Below are 16,322 nucleotides of genomic sequence, written 5' to 3'. Positions count from 1 at the left end.
TTATAATTACTTCCAAAGCTGTCACTAATATAGAAATATTATTTATCTATTTGTAATTTTCACTGCTCATGTTATATCACACATAGCTTATTTCTACCTGTAAGCTCTTTAAGTAAACTTGATGTAGGCCTACTGCTGTGAAAACAAGATAAAGATCTATCCATTATTAATTGTGTGAATTAGGTATGGTGAAGGGGGTTGTGTGGCTCAGCTTGCTTTGTGTTACTCCCACATAATAATGCTCAAAACATCCATGAAAACTGTGTATTCTTGACAACAGACGTGCACAAACACAGATCAAATTTGCAACCAAAGCTAAATCAAGAGTTTAAAGCAATCTATGCCTGATTTCACAGACATGGGCTTAAACTAAACCTGGATTAGGTCATTGTACAATTAAAACATTTATAAAAAATTATAAATATGCTTCAGCAAAAAAATACAAATAAATAAAATAATACTGGTGTCCATGTTGAGGTTAAAACACAGTCAGTGCATGTTTCTTTCAGCTGAAACAGCTCGGCTTTACATATTTGTCTTGGATTAAGCTGAAGTCTCGTCTGTGAACAAGGAACTAGCGTGATTGTCAGATCAGTCACTAAAATACACCACTAAATTATTTCAATTACATTTCAGTTTATTCTAGGAGCATTACAGTATATCACAGGCCCAGTTCTCGCTGGTTATAGAAGAGAGCTGACAGATACACCAGGTGGGCAGTTTTCAGGGTATGGATTCAGTCTGTCAGACAGTTTGTGATGGATTTTTTTCCACATTTTTCCTGGTGCTGTCATTGTAATAACAGAACAAATAAAACAAACTATTATCTGACTAATAAGTGTATATGTTTATAGTGTTTAGTCTTCAGTGCTTTAACCATGACAGGACAAATGTCTTACTGACATAAAACTTATGACAGTGGAAACAGAAACATGTCCTGTAGTACTCTTATTCCAGCCATGTTTGAGAATGGTTCTATTCAGGAGTAAAAGAATTGTTCACACACAAATGAAAACTACCCCATAATATAGTCAAGAGGAAGACTTTTCTTTCTGTCAGATGAATAAAGTTGTCTCCTGGCTCTTCCATGCTGTATAAAGGTGTTGAATATTGACTTTTATTTTGAAGCTTCCATAAATCTGTGTGTTTTTCTGACAGAAGTATTTCTAATTTTTAAATGATAAACTCCAATCACTGAGATCCGAGGTGATCGCAATTATGTTATGACTACAACAAAGAATAACTGGTGAATAAAACATGACACACAATGTAAAATGGGCAGAGACATGAATATGGCACTGTAAGAGTATTGTCCTAACAACATGAGACGCTCTGCACCAAACATGACGTGACATGACATGAACATATAAATACCAGCCACTGCACTCCAAAAAAATGATAAAGACTTTTAATCTAATGAATACATATGAAACCTTTTTAACATTCTTAATAGGCTACTGAGTGACTGTTGTTGTTGCTTTGCACAGTTTTGACTTTCATTTCCAAAGCGTTTGCCAGATATTTTATTTTCAACATCTGAGGTGAACTATCTGCTGCTGCTTTCAGTAGTATAGCAATAAATGTCACATAAAATGGTATTTAAATTCACTTCGGTAGCATTATTATAGGTGCTAAAAATCCATGCACTGCCTTTGTGCGCTAATATGTCTGACTTTTATTACTGTGATGACAGTGTCTGCTTCTCTGTAACAGTCTGAAGCCACAAGAGTGAAGACTGTGCCTTTACTTAGCCAATCAAAAACAAGAGAACACTTACATTTTCTGGTTTTATTTTGTGATGTTTGAATCTACAATCTATTAACTTCTTTCCTCAATGTAAACATTTTAGACACAGGCTGAAATAATGCTGTCTATCAAATTTTGATAGAGTTGGCAAGACATATGTTTGGGTGAGCTAGTGTTTCTTTGGGCTGAGTGGCTATGATGATATATATATCGTAACTCCAGAATAAATTTGTCAACTGTAATATAATCTTTTATTCTGTGTATACTGGGATTCTGCCTTTATTGGGAATTTGAGCTTGCAATACCAGATCAAAACACAAACAGTAAGAAAGAGTCTTTAACACTGCATTTAAGGTCAGTCTCCAAAACAGGAAACTCCTTTATTATACATTGCTGATCATGATTTTGAGGATCAATTGATCTGCACTTCACAACACACACTTCGATCTTCAGATTTTAACATTGTAATCTCATTCACAAACTTGGCTGATAAACCAAATTGACCCTTCGCTAAGCCCCGTCCTCCTTAGTTACTGTTGCTACGCCTGTCAAGCTTTCGTGCCTGGCACGGCTTTTACAATGTATATGCGCCGGTGTCAGACATTGCCAGGGATATAATGTCGTTTTTGGCGAACAGGTGAGATATCCGAGAACGTCAGACAAAAAAAGGACTGCAGTATGCATTACAGGGGTATACTCACGACATAATAGGCAACCGATTGGAGGATAATTCAATCAAAATTAAAGCTAGCTTAGCCTAGCCGCCTCATATGCTGACCATTCAACAGCTTAGTTTATGCACAGCAGGAGAGGTGAAATTTAAAAATAACCTAATAATAACAAATTAAACCGTGATTTCTCTATTTTTAGCCAAAAAGCCTGATAGACTATTGTTGTGCAATGAAATATAGCGTTACTAACAAGCATGGAGGGTGCTTCTACACAGTTCATTCATAATAAGAGCAGCCAGAAAGGGGAAATTGATGGACTTGTGGCGAATATTAGCATCATTGACCCATAACAATGTACAGTAAGTTACCTATAACTGTCAGTATGTTTGTGTGCTCTTTATAAATTAATGAAAAACAGCTGCTGGTAAAATATATTGATCGCAAGGGTTCAGATTGTGATCAGATCTCTGTTTTGTTCTGTTGATTTGTAATTTCAAATATTCATAGCTTGAAATAGATGGAAATACGAAGTTCAGTAAAGTTAGCAACAGATTCGTATTTTCCAGATCAATAACTCATTATGACCTATTCGCTATTAGTATGACTAAGTTACTATGTCGAAGGCTTAAACGAAGCATTGCTCATAATAGAGCGAAAAAAAGAAGACAGCTGTGAAACATTACCTGCTTTGTATTATTGTAGAAAACTCAGTTTAGATCTGTTTAGAGTAAGAGGTGTGTGAGATATAGCCGTGGGTCTATCAATAAATGTGTCAGGAATATCAAAACAAAACCAACTTATCTCCGCTCCTTTAGCGCCCCTCACACAGCTTGATCAACGCTGGCATTTATCTCTCTGGGTTTTTGGTTTTGAAAAAGGAAAAAAATTACACCATCCCGTCCAAACTTTTATGATACCGGGTGTCAGATTTGTACAATCTATATGCACAACGTGTTGGCCTGTTTCCCTCGCTCGAAAGCTTGATAGAGCCCCTGCGCATAGCTACGGTTGCTAAGCCACGATTGGCGGGTGGCGGTTTTTGGGTGTGGCTTAGCGAAAGGTCAATTAGACAGAAGTCAGTTATCAAGATTTAAAGATTCAGGATCTGCTAAATCATCTCAGATTGTTTAAGCGGGGTATGAAGAACAGACCCCATATACCTAATACAGATAACACAACAAGTTGTTTTCCTTGAACAATAAACAAAGCATCCTCATCACTTCAAAAAACAGAATCCAAGTTATCAACGAGACTAAATACTTGAAAATTTAACACCGCATTTTTACAAGTCATACCAACAAATCATAAATATCCTCATCAATAAAACTAAGACCCTTTGAAAATGAGTATTTTATACACGTCTCACTATCTACGCTTCCATCCAAAGATGTGAATTAGACTTATGTGCAACACTGGAATATTGCATAAAACATCTGCGAATAAAGCAGCATTTCCATTGATTCCACGGTTTCCATTTCCAGTAAACAAAATCGGCACTTCCAGATAAACTTACGGCAAATATCAATAACATAAATGGAGTTTGCTGCGGTAGGAGAAGATGCTGTGGGCCTTTTTTAATAATAATAAATTACTTGTGCCTCAGGAGATGAAATGCAATATATGGGCAATGGCTTTTGGAGGTATGAGACACTTAAGACACAAGTTCTGGGAGATAATAATACTGAACCTCTTTACCAAAGGAGGGATTTTAGAATGACTAAAACAATCAGATGTTTAACATTGCTTTGCTGGTTGGTCCATTAATACACTCCCATCAAGCTCATTTTATCATCACATAATTATTTTAAACAAAATCTAATCATTTTTTGATGCACATGCTGAAATTAATTCAGTAAATGTGTTTCCATTTGCTTTTTTTTCTCATCAAATAAAAAGTTTCTTTTTTAATGCACACTTTGGCATTTCAATGAAGCATTTTTGTCAAAACGATATTTAAAAATGAGCATAAAAAGACAGATGGAAACATAGCTACTGTAAAAACAAACATAATACATCTAAACTGACATCTGTTAAACCAAGTAATCCAGTTCAGCATTCATTGTGAAATACATTTCATAAATTGCATCTACAGTTGCGGTGAAGTTTATCAAGAACTGGCGAACTTTTGCCAAGCAATCCTCCTCAGCAACCTCTTGATCCTTGGACAAAGCTTTAAGAAAATCTGACCGGCACGGTGCAGCAAATAATGCAGCCTACAGCAGAACCAAACAAATGCTGGGTAAGAACCCCTCTTAAAAGCCACACCTCAACCATCACAACAATGCCATGCTTTTCAACTAATGACAAAAACAAAAAGTCAAGACCATTTCCAGATTGAGGGAAAGCTGATTTTATATTCGCACATTTGTTCATTTTTGAACATTGACAACTTAACACGCTCCCTATATTGTTTACCACGCTACGTATTCACGCTGAATATTCATGTGTTAATATGACTTTACAGTCAATTAAATAGTAGTAATGTTGTTTTGACCAATGTATAAGACTGCTAATGTGATATCCCTATTGAGAATGTGCAAACAATTCTTTTCAGAACTATAATATTAGAATACTAGAATATTATTAAGGAGCAGGTCGGAAAGTGCGCATATAAAACCAAATTCCCCTCAATACTTTGAGGTAAAGTTAGTTTATATACGCACATTTGTTCATTTTTGAACAGTGACAACTAGTGACAACTAGTGACAACCTCCCTATAATGTGTACAACACTATTTCAGATATTAGGTGTAAAATCACAAAAAATATGACTTCATAAGAACATTAGCAATATTTAATTGTGAACAATGTATACTTTGATACTCTGCTTATATGATTTAGCCATTTAAAATTTGGAAACAGTACTCTCTTCTGAATTGATATTAAGGAGCAAGTCCGAATGTGCGACTATAAAACCAACTTTACCTCAATACTTTGCCAAGCTTCATAACATAATAATATGTCCATCTTGTTGTCACAGCCGACATAAATATTAACAAAACACTCACCTTGAAAACTTTCTGGACTATCCAGCCGTGGTACCTCTTCAGTGCTTGATCATAAGCTTTAGTGATGTTGACGCGAATGAGATTGGGATTGTCCTCATCTCTCTCTCCATCGGCAAGACTCTGCAGTAAAACCTGGATGAAGCGCAGGCCTCTGAGGAGAACACGGTAAACTGTTCAAACACCGGTCCCTTAATGTATAAAATGTATGTTTTGTATTTGAGCAGGTACAACATCACTCACGCGATCAGATATCGCTGCTAATTATTCACTGTACATCCTGGCCGTTAGACAAATACCGTTACAAACACTCGTTTGATTTGAAAGTTTGAATCTGCGTTTTCGCGGCGTGCTTTCCGAATTCGTTTGGCTTGCATTTTTCTCGCTACGCAGTCATGGCCGCGCGCACGTTGACTCTGATTGCGTTTGGTTTGGACGCGGCGCACGTGACCCTGGATGTTTATATATTTTCCTTCACGCGAATTTTTGTTAACTGCTTTTTATAAAGGGACTTAACCAAACATTTCCTCTGTAACTCTAGATTTAATGATAAAAAATAATCAGAATAATTGTGAAAGCTGTCAAAATACGATTATTTTCATCTAAACTTTTCTTCAGAATATTTATCTCTATTCAAAGACTAAGTCTTGATTTATCCAAAGATGTGCTAGTGTTTATTTTTACATACTTTTAAAACTTTTGTAAAACAAAAAAAGTACAAAAATAAATAATATGAGATTGAAATGTACAAGACTGGACATACTTTTAAAACTTATTTATTTATTTTTTTACTTATTTATTTTTAATACATTACTTCTGCTGTGATATCGTCACCTTGGAATTATAAGGTTATTATAAGGAATATATAAGGAATTATATAACGTTCTGAATGATTTTGAGATATTGAGCTTCAAAGTTTTTGCATTCCATATAGCCAACAGTATGTGTGTAACATTTGATTTTTAAATACAAAGTCTTAAAATGTACACAACTTCCATAATGTTAATAAAAAAATAAAAACAATTAAAAAACATCCATAATGTTAATAAATTGTCATTTAATAAGAAAATGTCAATAACTCAATTTTGACAAAAATTTCAGATAGTACCTTATAATTCTAAGGTGATGATATGCTGATATCAAAGACCCATAAGCATCCACACAGTTGGAACACTCTCAGAAATAAAGGTACAAAAGCTATCACTGAGTCTGTTCCTTTTCATTGAGTACACTTTTGTACCATACAGGTGCACATTGGTACCTTAAAGGAACATTTTATACCTGTAGGGCAAAGATACCCAAAGTAGGGCCCGTGGGCCAAAGTTGGCCCATTGTAACCTTTCATTTGGCCCACAATCCCATCTGACACAAACTTTTTTGGGCTGTTCGTTTTATTGTTGAGCTACAAAAAAAGCTAATTGAATTAAATGTTTCAATATAATGTTGTAAATGAATCTGATGTTCTAAAATAGAAATAGTTACTCGACGGATAGAGAACTACACTGAAAAAAGTGTTGCATGCAAAACTGTTGCAAACAATTTATTTGTGTTGAATTTAAACAAACAAATTAAATTAAGCAATGTTCAACTTAATTTGTTTGTTTAAATTCAGCTCAAATAAATTGTTTACAACCACTTAACGTAAAAAAAAATTGAGTAAATCCAAGGAATCATCTTTGAATAATTTTTTTCAGTGTAAGAAGACGATCTCGGCGAGCAAATCAAGGCATACAGTAGCATAACTCCATTCTGTTATGAATGAGATTGTTTTTGTTTTTACTGTAATAAGTTGACTATAAAATGTATATATATATATATGATATATACAGTATATACTGTATCGGTTAATATAAAGCAATGTTTTCTAGTCATTTTTAAATATTATTAAACAAATTAGGAAATTACCCATTGCAACTAGATTTACCTTCAGTCCACTAACCTCTAAGTTTGGGCACCCCTGCTGTAGGATATACTTGTCTACTTTTAAAGCACTCTGATGTACACAATTGTACTTTTTAGGTATTCATATGTACCTTTATGGTACAAAAGTGGACATGAAAGTAATAAGAATGTACATTTAGAAAAGGAACCGCCCCAGTGACAGCTTTTGTACCTTTATTTCTGAGAGTGAAGGAATCCTTTTTCTTTGCAGGACACATTGACATCACAATGCAGAAAAGCTCTTTCTGTATTACTCTGAACACAATAAACATTTACATAATGCGTCACTGAACAGAAAAGAGACTTTAGGAAACACATATGTGAAGTTGGGAAAGGTCTATTTTTTACATTTCAAGCTGTTCACATGCTGTCAATAAAAAGGCATTAATAAACATAATTCATTAATTTATTTGCCTTTAAAGTCCCTTTATTTATCAGGGGTCGCCACAGCGGAGTGAATCACCAACTTATCCAGCATATGTTTTATGCAGTGGACGCCCTTCCAGCTGCAACCCAGTACTGGGAAACACCCATACACGATCATTCACACACCCTCATACACTACAGCCAGTTTAGCTTATTCAATTCATATATAGCGCATGTGTTTGGACTCTTGGGGAAAGCGAAGCACCCAGAGGCAGCCCACACAATCATGGGGAGAACATGCAAACTCCACACAGAAATGCTAATTGACCCAGCCGGGGCTTGAACCAGCAACCTTCTTACTTACAGCAACCTTCTTAACCACTGAGCCACCTAATAAATAAAAATCAGAAAAATCAGAAAAATCAGAAATCGTGAGTATGTGAATAAATCACCTCTTTAACCACATAAGCGCCAGTGTGGCTCCGACTTTAGGCCACTCTGAGCCATAGCTGCTCTTCTCAATGATCAGTATCTGCTGAAGAGTCTCGTACTTCTCCGGATCCGACTCATAGACGGCCTTTATTTTCTTGGGAGAGTAAAATGAATTCAGAACACCTTTTCAAAGAGATTAATTCATATAAAAAGTTTCATTGAACACCATGCACAATAATAATATGAAGTACAGTGTATAATACATTTGAACACATAAGGTGCGAAATCCTCACAATTATATAGACCATTTTGAGGGATGTAGGCAAAAACAATGGTCCCAACTTATTTCCTGTTTTACATTTTGATTTCTATAATTTTCGAGAATGCAAAATGAGCCACATATTATATACATATATACATATAAACAATGTTATGGTAGCTGTTTTAACACAAAGTTATGATTGAATTACCTCTTGTTACAGTTAAGAAATAGTTTGACAACAAACAGGAAATGTTCACTGGCCAATGACAAGACCCCATTGAAATGGTAGTTTAGGGCACAGGTGTCAAATCCAGTTCCTGGAAGGCCGCAGTTCTGCACAGTTTAGTTCCCACCCTCTTCAACACCCTTACCTGTAAGTTTCAAACAAGCCTGAAGGACTCAAATAGTTTGATCAGGTGTGTTTAATTAGGGTTAAAGCTAAACTGTGCAGAGCTGCGGCCCTCCAGGAACTGGATTTGACACCAAGGGCACATAGGTCCCAAACTGGATTCCTGGAGGGCCGCAGCTCTGCACAGTTTTGCTTCGACCCTAGTCAAACACAGCTTATCCAAATAATCGAGGTGTTCAAAAGAGTCTTGAAGACCTTGATTAGTAGTGGTGGGCAAAACGAGGCTTCATGAAACACTGAAACAGTAGAAGCAAATGTGTCTAAGCTTCGAAACGTTTCGAAACCCGTCTCTACAGTAAGTGGTCATTTTTATGTATTGCTCTGGAACAGCTTCAACAAAGCAAATTGAATTAAACCCTACTGAATTGACCGAAGCTGAAACTCTTTAGTCACATAACCTGTGTGTTTTCAAACACTTTAGTCACATGACCTATGTGTTTAGAATCACCTTTTTCCTATTTTGGATCACGCACTTCGGTATTTCGACACGGTGTCGAAACGTCAGCTTCACGTCAGCCATCCCTATTGATTAACAGCATCAGCTATGTTTGATAAGGGTTGGAGCAAAACTGTGCAGAGCTGCAGCCCTCCAGGAATCGAGTTTGAGACCAGTTTTAGGGGGAAAAGGAGTAGATTGGGTGCCACAATATGCACTAAAAAATAAACAGTTGAATTGGCAATTGAAAAGCAACACATCAGTGTCATCTAATTTTGTTTTGATTGTTTACACATTGTATTTTGATATTTTGGTGGTTTGATACCACATTCTCATTTTGTCTTTCATTCTTTAATGTCATTTTTGTATTTATGGCTTTTTTTTTCTACGTTTATTATTGTTTGGTTGTTTTGTGTATCCAATGTGGAAATCCCTATGAAACCATACTGTACATCTGTATGTAAATTTGGAAACTGCATTTAAAACCATACACAATAGAAAACCAAACACAATAATACAATATACTTACAGTGATGTTTCCATTAATGTCCGACTTAATTGGCGCAAAGACCTTGGAACCAAGGCAATCTGAATAACATGAAATTTGCTATGAAACATAACACCCAGTTCCTATCAATATAGAGAGTATAGCGTGTAGTTTGCAAATCCAAATCAATTCAAATGATCAAATCAATACAAACTGAAAAAAAGATATATAAAAACTGTTAAATAAATGTAATGATCACATATTCTGCTAAAACTGCACTAAACCGCAGTAGAGAGAGACCGGGATGAAAGTACTTTTTGTTTGAGGGTCTGTAACTTACAGTAGTTGTTGTAGTACAGTAGTAGTTGTTCTGAAATCTGTTATATATCAATACCTTGTAGCAACATGTGTCTACTATTAATATAATGGTCTTGAACTGTTTTGAGTTTTACTCAATCGCAGATTATGAGAGTTAAGGCCAAATTCAGAGAGTTCTGTTGTTACAACCTACAGTACCACTACTGGAGTGAGTAATTCTGAGTTATTGCCATCAAAAAGTTGGTTTATATAAATAAATATATACACATACCACTTTTTATGTGCCTATAACATTAAAATGTTATTTATATTACAAAGAATGATAGGCCTACTGTATAATAGTCAACATTTGAAGTGGATCAAAACAATTTGTCAAAAGTGTTGGAATAGTTGTTGTTTAAAAGTTTTAGGACAACTTTTCTGAAAGTTGATCCACTTCAAATGTTGGCTACTGTGTGTGTGCCACTTTTCATGTGAGCTCAATACGGAGCTCGATGTGTATGATACTGATGACATCAACATATGTTGCATTTAGATGAGAGATGCCCAAACTAGGGTCAGCGTTGGCCCATGGTAACCTTTGATTGCTCGCCATCCTATCTACAAAGAGAGGAAGAATGATGGGGATGGTTTAGAGATCGTCATTTTTAATCTAATGTTACCTTTTGTTTGTTTGTTTTATTGTTAAAAGCTAACCGAAATTAAATGTTTCAATTAAAGAGTGTAAATAAGTCAGATTTAGTTTAAATGTACATACCGTCACCTGACGGATAGAGAACAAATCAAGGCAAGGGCAAATTCTACTTGAGTGTATTCAGCATTGAACTCCACTGTTATAAATGTGATTGTTTATGCTTTTATTGCAATAGGTTATATCATTTTAAATGTCATACTGCATTAGTTAATACGATATATTGAGAAGTATTTTTTTCTAATAAATTAGGAAATTACCCATGGCAACTTAAATGTAATATAGTTTGGTATATTTATCTTCAGCTCATGGCTCTCAATCATAATGTTTTTTGGCCCTTTGTACAAAACTTTGTTTGGGCACCCCTGATTTAAGATGGTCAAACAGGCAGTGTTACAAGCTGACAGTGTTATGGTCTCCCTATGAAATGCATAATACATTAAATAACATGAATTCACTAAAGCAACAATTTTAATGCCCAGTTAAAAAATAAAATAAATAAAGATGGATATATTCGAACACTTCAGGTACTTTGGCACAAATTAATTCCTAACCATGTTTGTATGGTAATCTGGCGCCACCGTGTGGTTAAGAGAAACGTTGAAAAGGGCCATCCACTAATAATCAACACGGAGAACAGTATCTGCTCTACTCAATATTTAATGGCCTCCTTGTTGTTCATTGCATCAGTTTTAACATTCAACTTTTAAAATTCTAATAAAAATGCTATGGCAAGAGGGAAATTTGCTGTCATAGACTGTTCCAAGTCTTACTTATAAACTTTTGTTTAAAATGAATGTAAATATATTTAATATAAAGGCATATTTTCTGCTTCTTATGCTTGATAGCGAAAATGATCGAATATACTGCGTGAGGTAATGAATTTCGCGACTTACCAAAAAAAGGCGGCAGGTGAGAAACTGACTCTAGAAATGTCTTTGTGGCGATCTCGTTGGTGTCAGACAGCGGCGCGAACTGCTGGTCCATCAAAAGAGCCATGGCAAAAAATAAGTAGATTAATGAATGGAATATAGCCAGCTAATGAACGAATGTGAGCTTTTATTTTTTTCAAATTGCGCGACGCTTCGTTTCTAATTTAATTTGGCCCGTCATAAACACTCAACAGGTGATAACAACTGAATAAACTGTCCGGCTGAAGTAAAGACTGAAGTGAGTTCAGTCTGCAGTGAGCCCACAGCACTCACCGTTAATAAATTATGCCAGCATTTAAATACTCTTCCTGCTGTTGAATGGCAAACTACAGTAGCTAGTAGTAGAAGTAGTTTATTTTTATAGCAGATTTTTACAACAGTGTTGACGGCCTAAAATGATGAACACAATCAACACTAATCAAAATGACAAGTCACACAATGCGTAAATAACTAAAGCACTCAAAAACAAACCCCTTAACATTCACAAGCCTCAAAAGCTAAAGAAAGATGATGGGATTTCAGAAGGGTTTAAAAACATGTGAATGAGGTGGATTATTATTCCAGGGTTTCTGCAGGTTTCTTAAATTTAAGACTTTTAAAGACCCTTTTAAGACCATTATGAATAAAATTTTAGACTCATACAGGGCTAAACACTATGGATTTTTTTCTAATGGCCCAGTTACTTCAGTAAATAGTTTTTGTATTAATGAAAGACCATGTAAAGGGATGTGTTGCTTTAGTTTTTATTCCCTGCTCAAAAGAATTTTCCGTAAACATGTCTGTAACATGCAATTAAAAAAATAAAATAATAATAATAATAATTATATATATATATATATATATATATATATTATATATATATATATATATATATATATATATTATATATCAATTATATATATATATATATATATATATATATATATATATTATATATATATATATATATATATTATATATATATATATATTATATATATATATATATATATATATATATATATATATATATATATATATATATATATATATTATATATCAAGTTTTGATATGGAATATTGGTGATTGGGTAGCTTGACTTGGACATAGAAAAATTAAGACATGTTTACCATGATTTAAGACCTACAACAAAATATTTAAGTGAATTTAAGAAAAAATTTTGTTTAAAATTTTGCATAAAATTTAAGACAATTTAAAACTTTAAGACCTTGCGTACACCCTGTTATCCAGAATCAGAAAGAGCTTTACTGCCAAGTATGTTCACACATACAAGGAATTAGTTTTCGTGGCAGAGTTTCTACAGTGCAACAGAATGACAGAGACAGGACAAAAAAACAGAATAAATATATTTTAAAAATAGAAGTAGTGAACGCAAATATACAGATTGACAAGTGTAAATACATGTATATTACTATATACAATGTTATATGTGCAGCTGTTATGTACAAATTGGCATGTAAAGTATGTTGTTAAACAAATGTGTATGTGTGTATAAAAAGTGTATAGCAAGTAGTGATGTTTATTTCACAGTTACTATGAGTGTTCATGAGATGGATTGCCTGAGGAAAGAAACAGTTTCGTGGGCTGTTCTGGTTCTCAGTGTTCTGTAGCGTCGACCAGAAGGTAAAAGCTCAAACTGGTATTGTGCTGGGTGTGAGGAGTCCAGAGTGATTTTGGCAGCCCTTCTGCTCACTTTGGATAAGTACTGTTCTTGGAGAGTATGGAGGATTGTACCAGTGATCAGTGGTGGAAAGAATACTGAAAAATCATACACAAGTAAAAGTACCCTGCCCAAAAATGTAATGCTAGTAGAGTAAACGTATCTGTTGTAAATATTACTCAAAATATGAGTAAAAAGTAGACCTTTCAAAAGTACTCAAGAGTAGTGAGTATTACACTGTGAAAAGCTAATGCATTTACATGCAGTTTGTGCAGAAATGTGTAAACGTAACATTCTGTAGTGCATTTAGTGATCTTCCTATATTCGTTCATTCCTTCCAACCTTCCTTCTATTGTTTGTTTGTTCTGTCCTTCCTTTATGCATTAATTTTTTCCTTCCTTTGTTCCTCCCTTCGTTCATTCGCTCATTCATATTTTTGTTCCTTCTTTCATTAAGTCCTTTGTTCGTTCATTCATTCCTTCCTTCCTTCCTTTGTTTTTCCAGACCTTCCTTGAATCCTTTCTTCATTCATTTGGTCCTTCCTTCATTCGTTCGCACATTCATTCGTCCGTTGGTTCATATTTTTGTTCCTTCCTTCATTAGGTCCTTTGTTTATTCATTAATTCGTTCCTTCCTTCTTTTCTTAGCTTGTCCAGTCCTTCCTTCATTCATTTGGTCCTTGCTTCCTTCATTAGTTCGGTCCTTCCTACCATTCCTTGTTCAGTCCTTCCTTCATTCGTTTTATTTAGTGATTGTTTAAGGCTATTTGGTGATTTCAGTCATCATACAGTCGACATCCTTCATTGTCTCATCAGTGACATGCCATCTATAAAAAGTCTCTGGGTCATTGTGTATAAAGATTTTGGACATCTTCTTGGACATTTTTAATGCATTTATAAAATGCCCGTGTCTTGAGGTTGTTCAGTATGATGCGATTTAATTGGACAGGAATTGCAGGACTTTAGCCAATCACCATAGACAAGAAAGAAATAAAGTAGTGACTGCAGGATGAAGGAAAGTAGTGGAGTAAAAGTACTGATACTGTACTAAAAGTGTACTCAGGGGAAAGTTAAAGTACACATTTTTTAAAACTTCTTAGTAAGTTACAATTTCTGAGAAAAACTAAATTACAGTAATTTGAGTATTTGTAATTTGTTACACCACTCTACACTACTGTGATTCGCTCAGCAGACCGAACTATTCGACGTGGTCTTCGGAGCACTTATTCCAGCACTTAAGAGCAATAACTTTGATTTTGACTGTAATGCATTAATGTGCACCTTTTGTAAAAGCTGCTTTTCACAATAATTATTATGAAAAGCGATATACAAATAAACTTGAATAACAGTAAAAGCCAGATGCCCTCTTCACTCACACTGGGTCCAGCAGAAAAGACTGATCTGATGACCTTAATGACCTACTGGGACTGTACATTTGTAAAAGATCTGATAAATAAGAAGGCGCCAGGCTATTTAAGGATTTCGTGAAGACAGAAACAACTTCACACTTGCCACAAGTTGAAAAATTTAAATACATACTGTAAATAATGTAAATAAATGGATTTAACAACTAAATTAATCTGTTTGACATTTCAGATCACTATCAAGCTGAACCCCAAGGTTTCTGACAACAGGTAATAAATAATAACTCGAATATATCAGGAGAGGCAGGATCCCTGAACCAGGCCTCCATATGAGCAAAGAGTCATCAAATTCATTAGAACTAAATTATCATTCGTGTGCCTAAAGCACTTGTTTTATACTGTTGAAATTGACCTGAGTGTTAATTATTGCCTGTTTTCGTTGTAAAACTGCTTTGATAATTTGTAATACATTTTAGATTTAAGAAAATGGCATTATAAATAAATGCATTATTATTGATATTATTATAAAGTTCCATACAAATAAAAATGACTTTAAAAAGCCTACTCTAATTCAGTGGTTTAAATGCATTATTATATGCAAGTTTAGAGTTGTACAACATCTGAAAGCTGAATAAATAAGTCTTCCATTGAGGTAGTGTTTATTCAGTTCAATTCAATCCAAGGTTTTATCCATAAATGTTGATTGATAAATGTAAGTTTATTCTGATTTTATATTATATTTATTACTATTTAATTATTATTATTATACTATACATTATATTATTATGCTACAGTTTACTATATTGTTTTTTTTTTTTAAATATATATGCATGTCCTTTTTATTGTAAACTTTATAAATGCTTTGGCAATACATTCGTAACATTTGTCAAGCCAATAAATCAATTATTGAATTGAATTGAAATGTAGAGTTTATTAAAACAATATTTGTTTGAAATATATTTGTTTGGAAATATGTAATCTGAAAAATCTGAATATTAAAAATAAACCACTTAAAATTTGTCCAAATTAAGTTCTTTGCAATGCACATTATTAATCAAAAATTGAGTTATGTATTAAAGTAGAAAGAAAAATCACAATTTATCTTCATGGAACATGAAATTTACTTAATACTCTATTGATCTTGGCATTAAAAATAGCTAATTTTGACCCATACAGTGCATTTTTGGATATTGCTATCCAAATATAGCCATGCAACATAAGCCTGGTTTTGTGCTGCAGGGACACATAGGGTAGGTTGTTTTCAATCTCGTGGTTCTGGTGACTCGCGAGATTCAGACGGGAGGCAAGAAATAAAAAACTGAATGGGAGACACAGAGGAAAATCTGCATTTTTTGCGATTTAAACCATATTTCACAGGAGACATAAATCGAAAATAACCACATATGTTGGGCATGATCCATACATCATGAAGACGGCCGAACTTTCCACTGAACTAAATTATATTTGCCTGCAATCGAAGCGATCAATGACGTCATGTGAAAACAACCAAATAAATAACCAAATAAATAAAACACACGCTAGAGAAGAACTAATGCACGATTCCTTCATGCAAATGATCAATGAACATCCGTGACAAGTTGCATC

General features: G+C 34.3%; 1 protein-coding gene across 1 annotated transcript; it reads right to left on the bottom strand.

The window, feature by feature from the left end:
• Positions 1-4,447: 4,447 nt before the first annotated feature.
• On the bottom strand, positions 4,448-11,762 carry gltpb (glycolipid transfer protein b). The gene is made up of 5 exons (XM_056467506.1): positions 11,660-11,762; positions 9,797-9,855; positions 8,181-8,314; positions 5,425-5,575; positions 4,448-4,630 (listed from the first exon to the last, which is right to left on the bottom strand). Exons 1-5 carry the CDS (start codon positions 11,760-11,762, stop codon positions 4,448-4,450), a joined length of 630 nt encoding a protein of 209 aa, XP_056323481.1.
• Positions 11,763-16,322: the final 4,560 nt, after the last annotated feature.

The sequence above is a fragment of the Danio aesculapii genome, chromosome 10 (genome assembly GCF_903798145.1).
Source record: "Danio aesculapii chromosome 10, fDanAes4.1, whole genome shotgun sequence".
NCBI lineage: Eukaryota > Metazoa > Chordata > Actinopteri > Cypriniformes > Danionidae > Danio > Danio aesculapii.
Note: the sequence above shows the minus strand (reverse complement) of the source record. Positions and strands in the feature narration are given on the sequence as shown.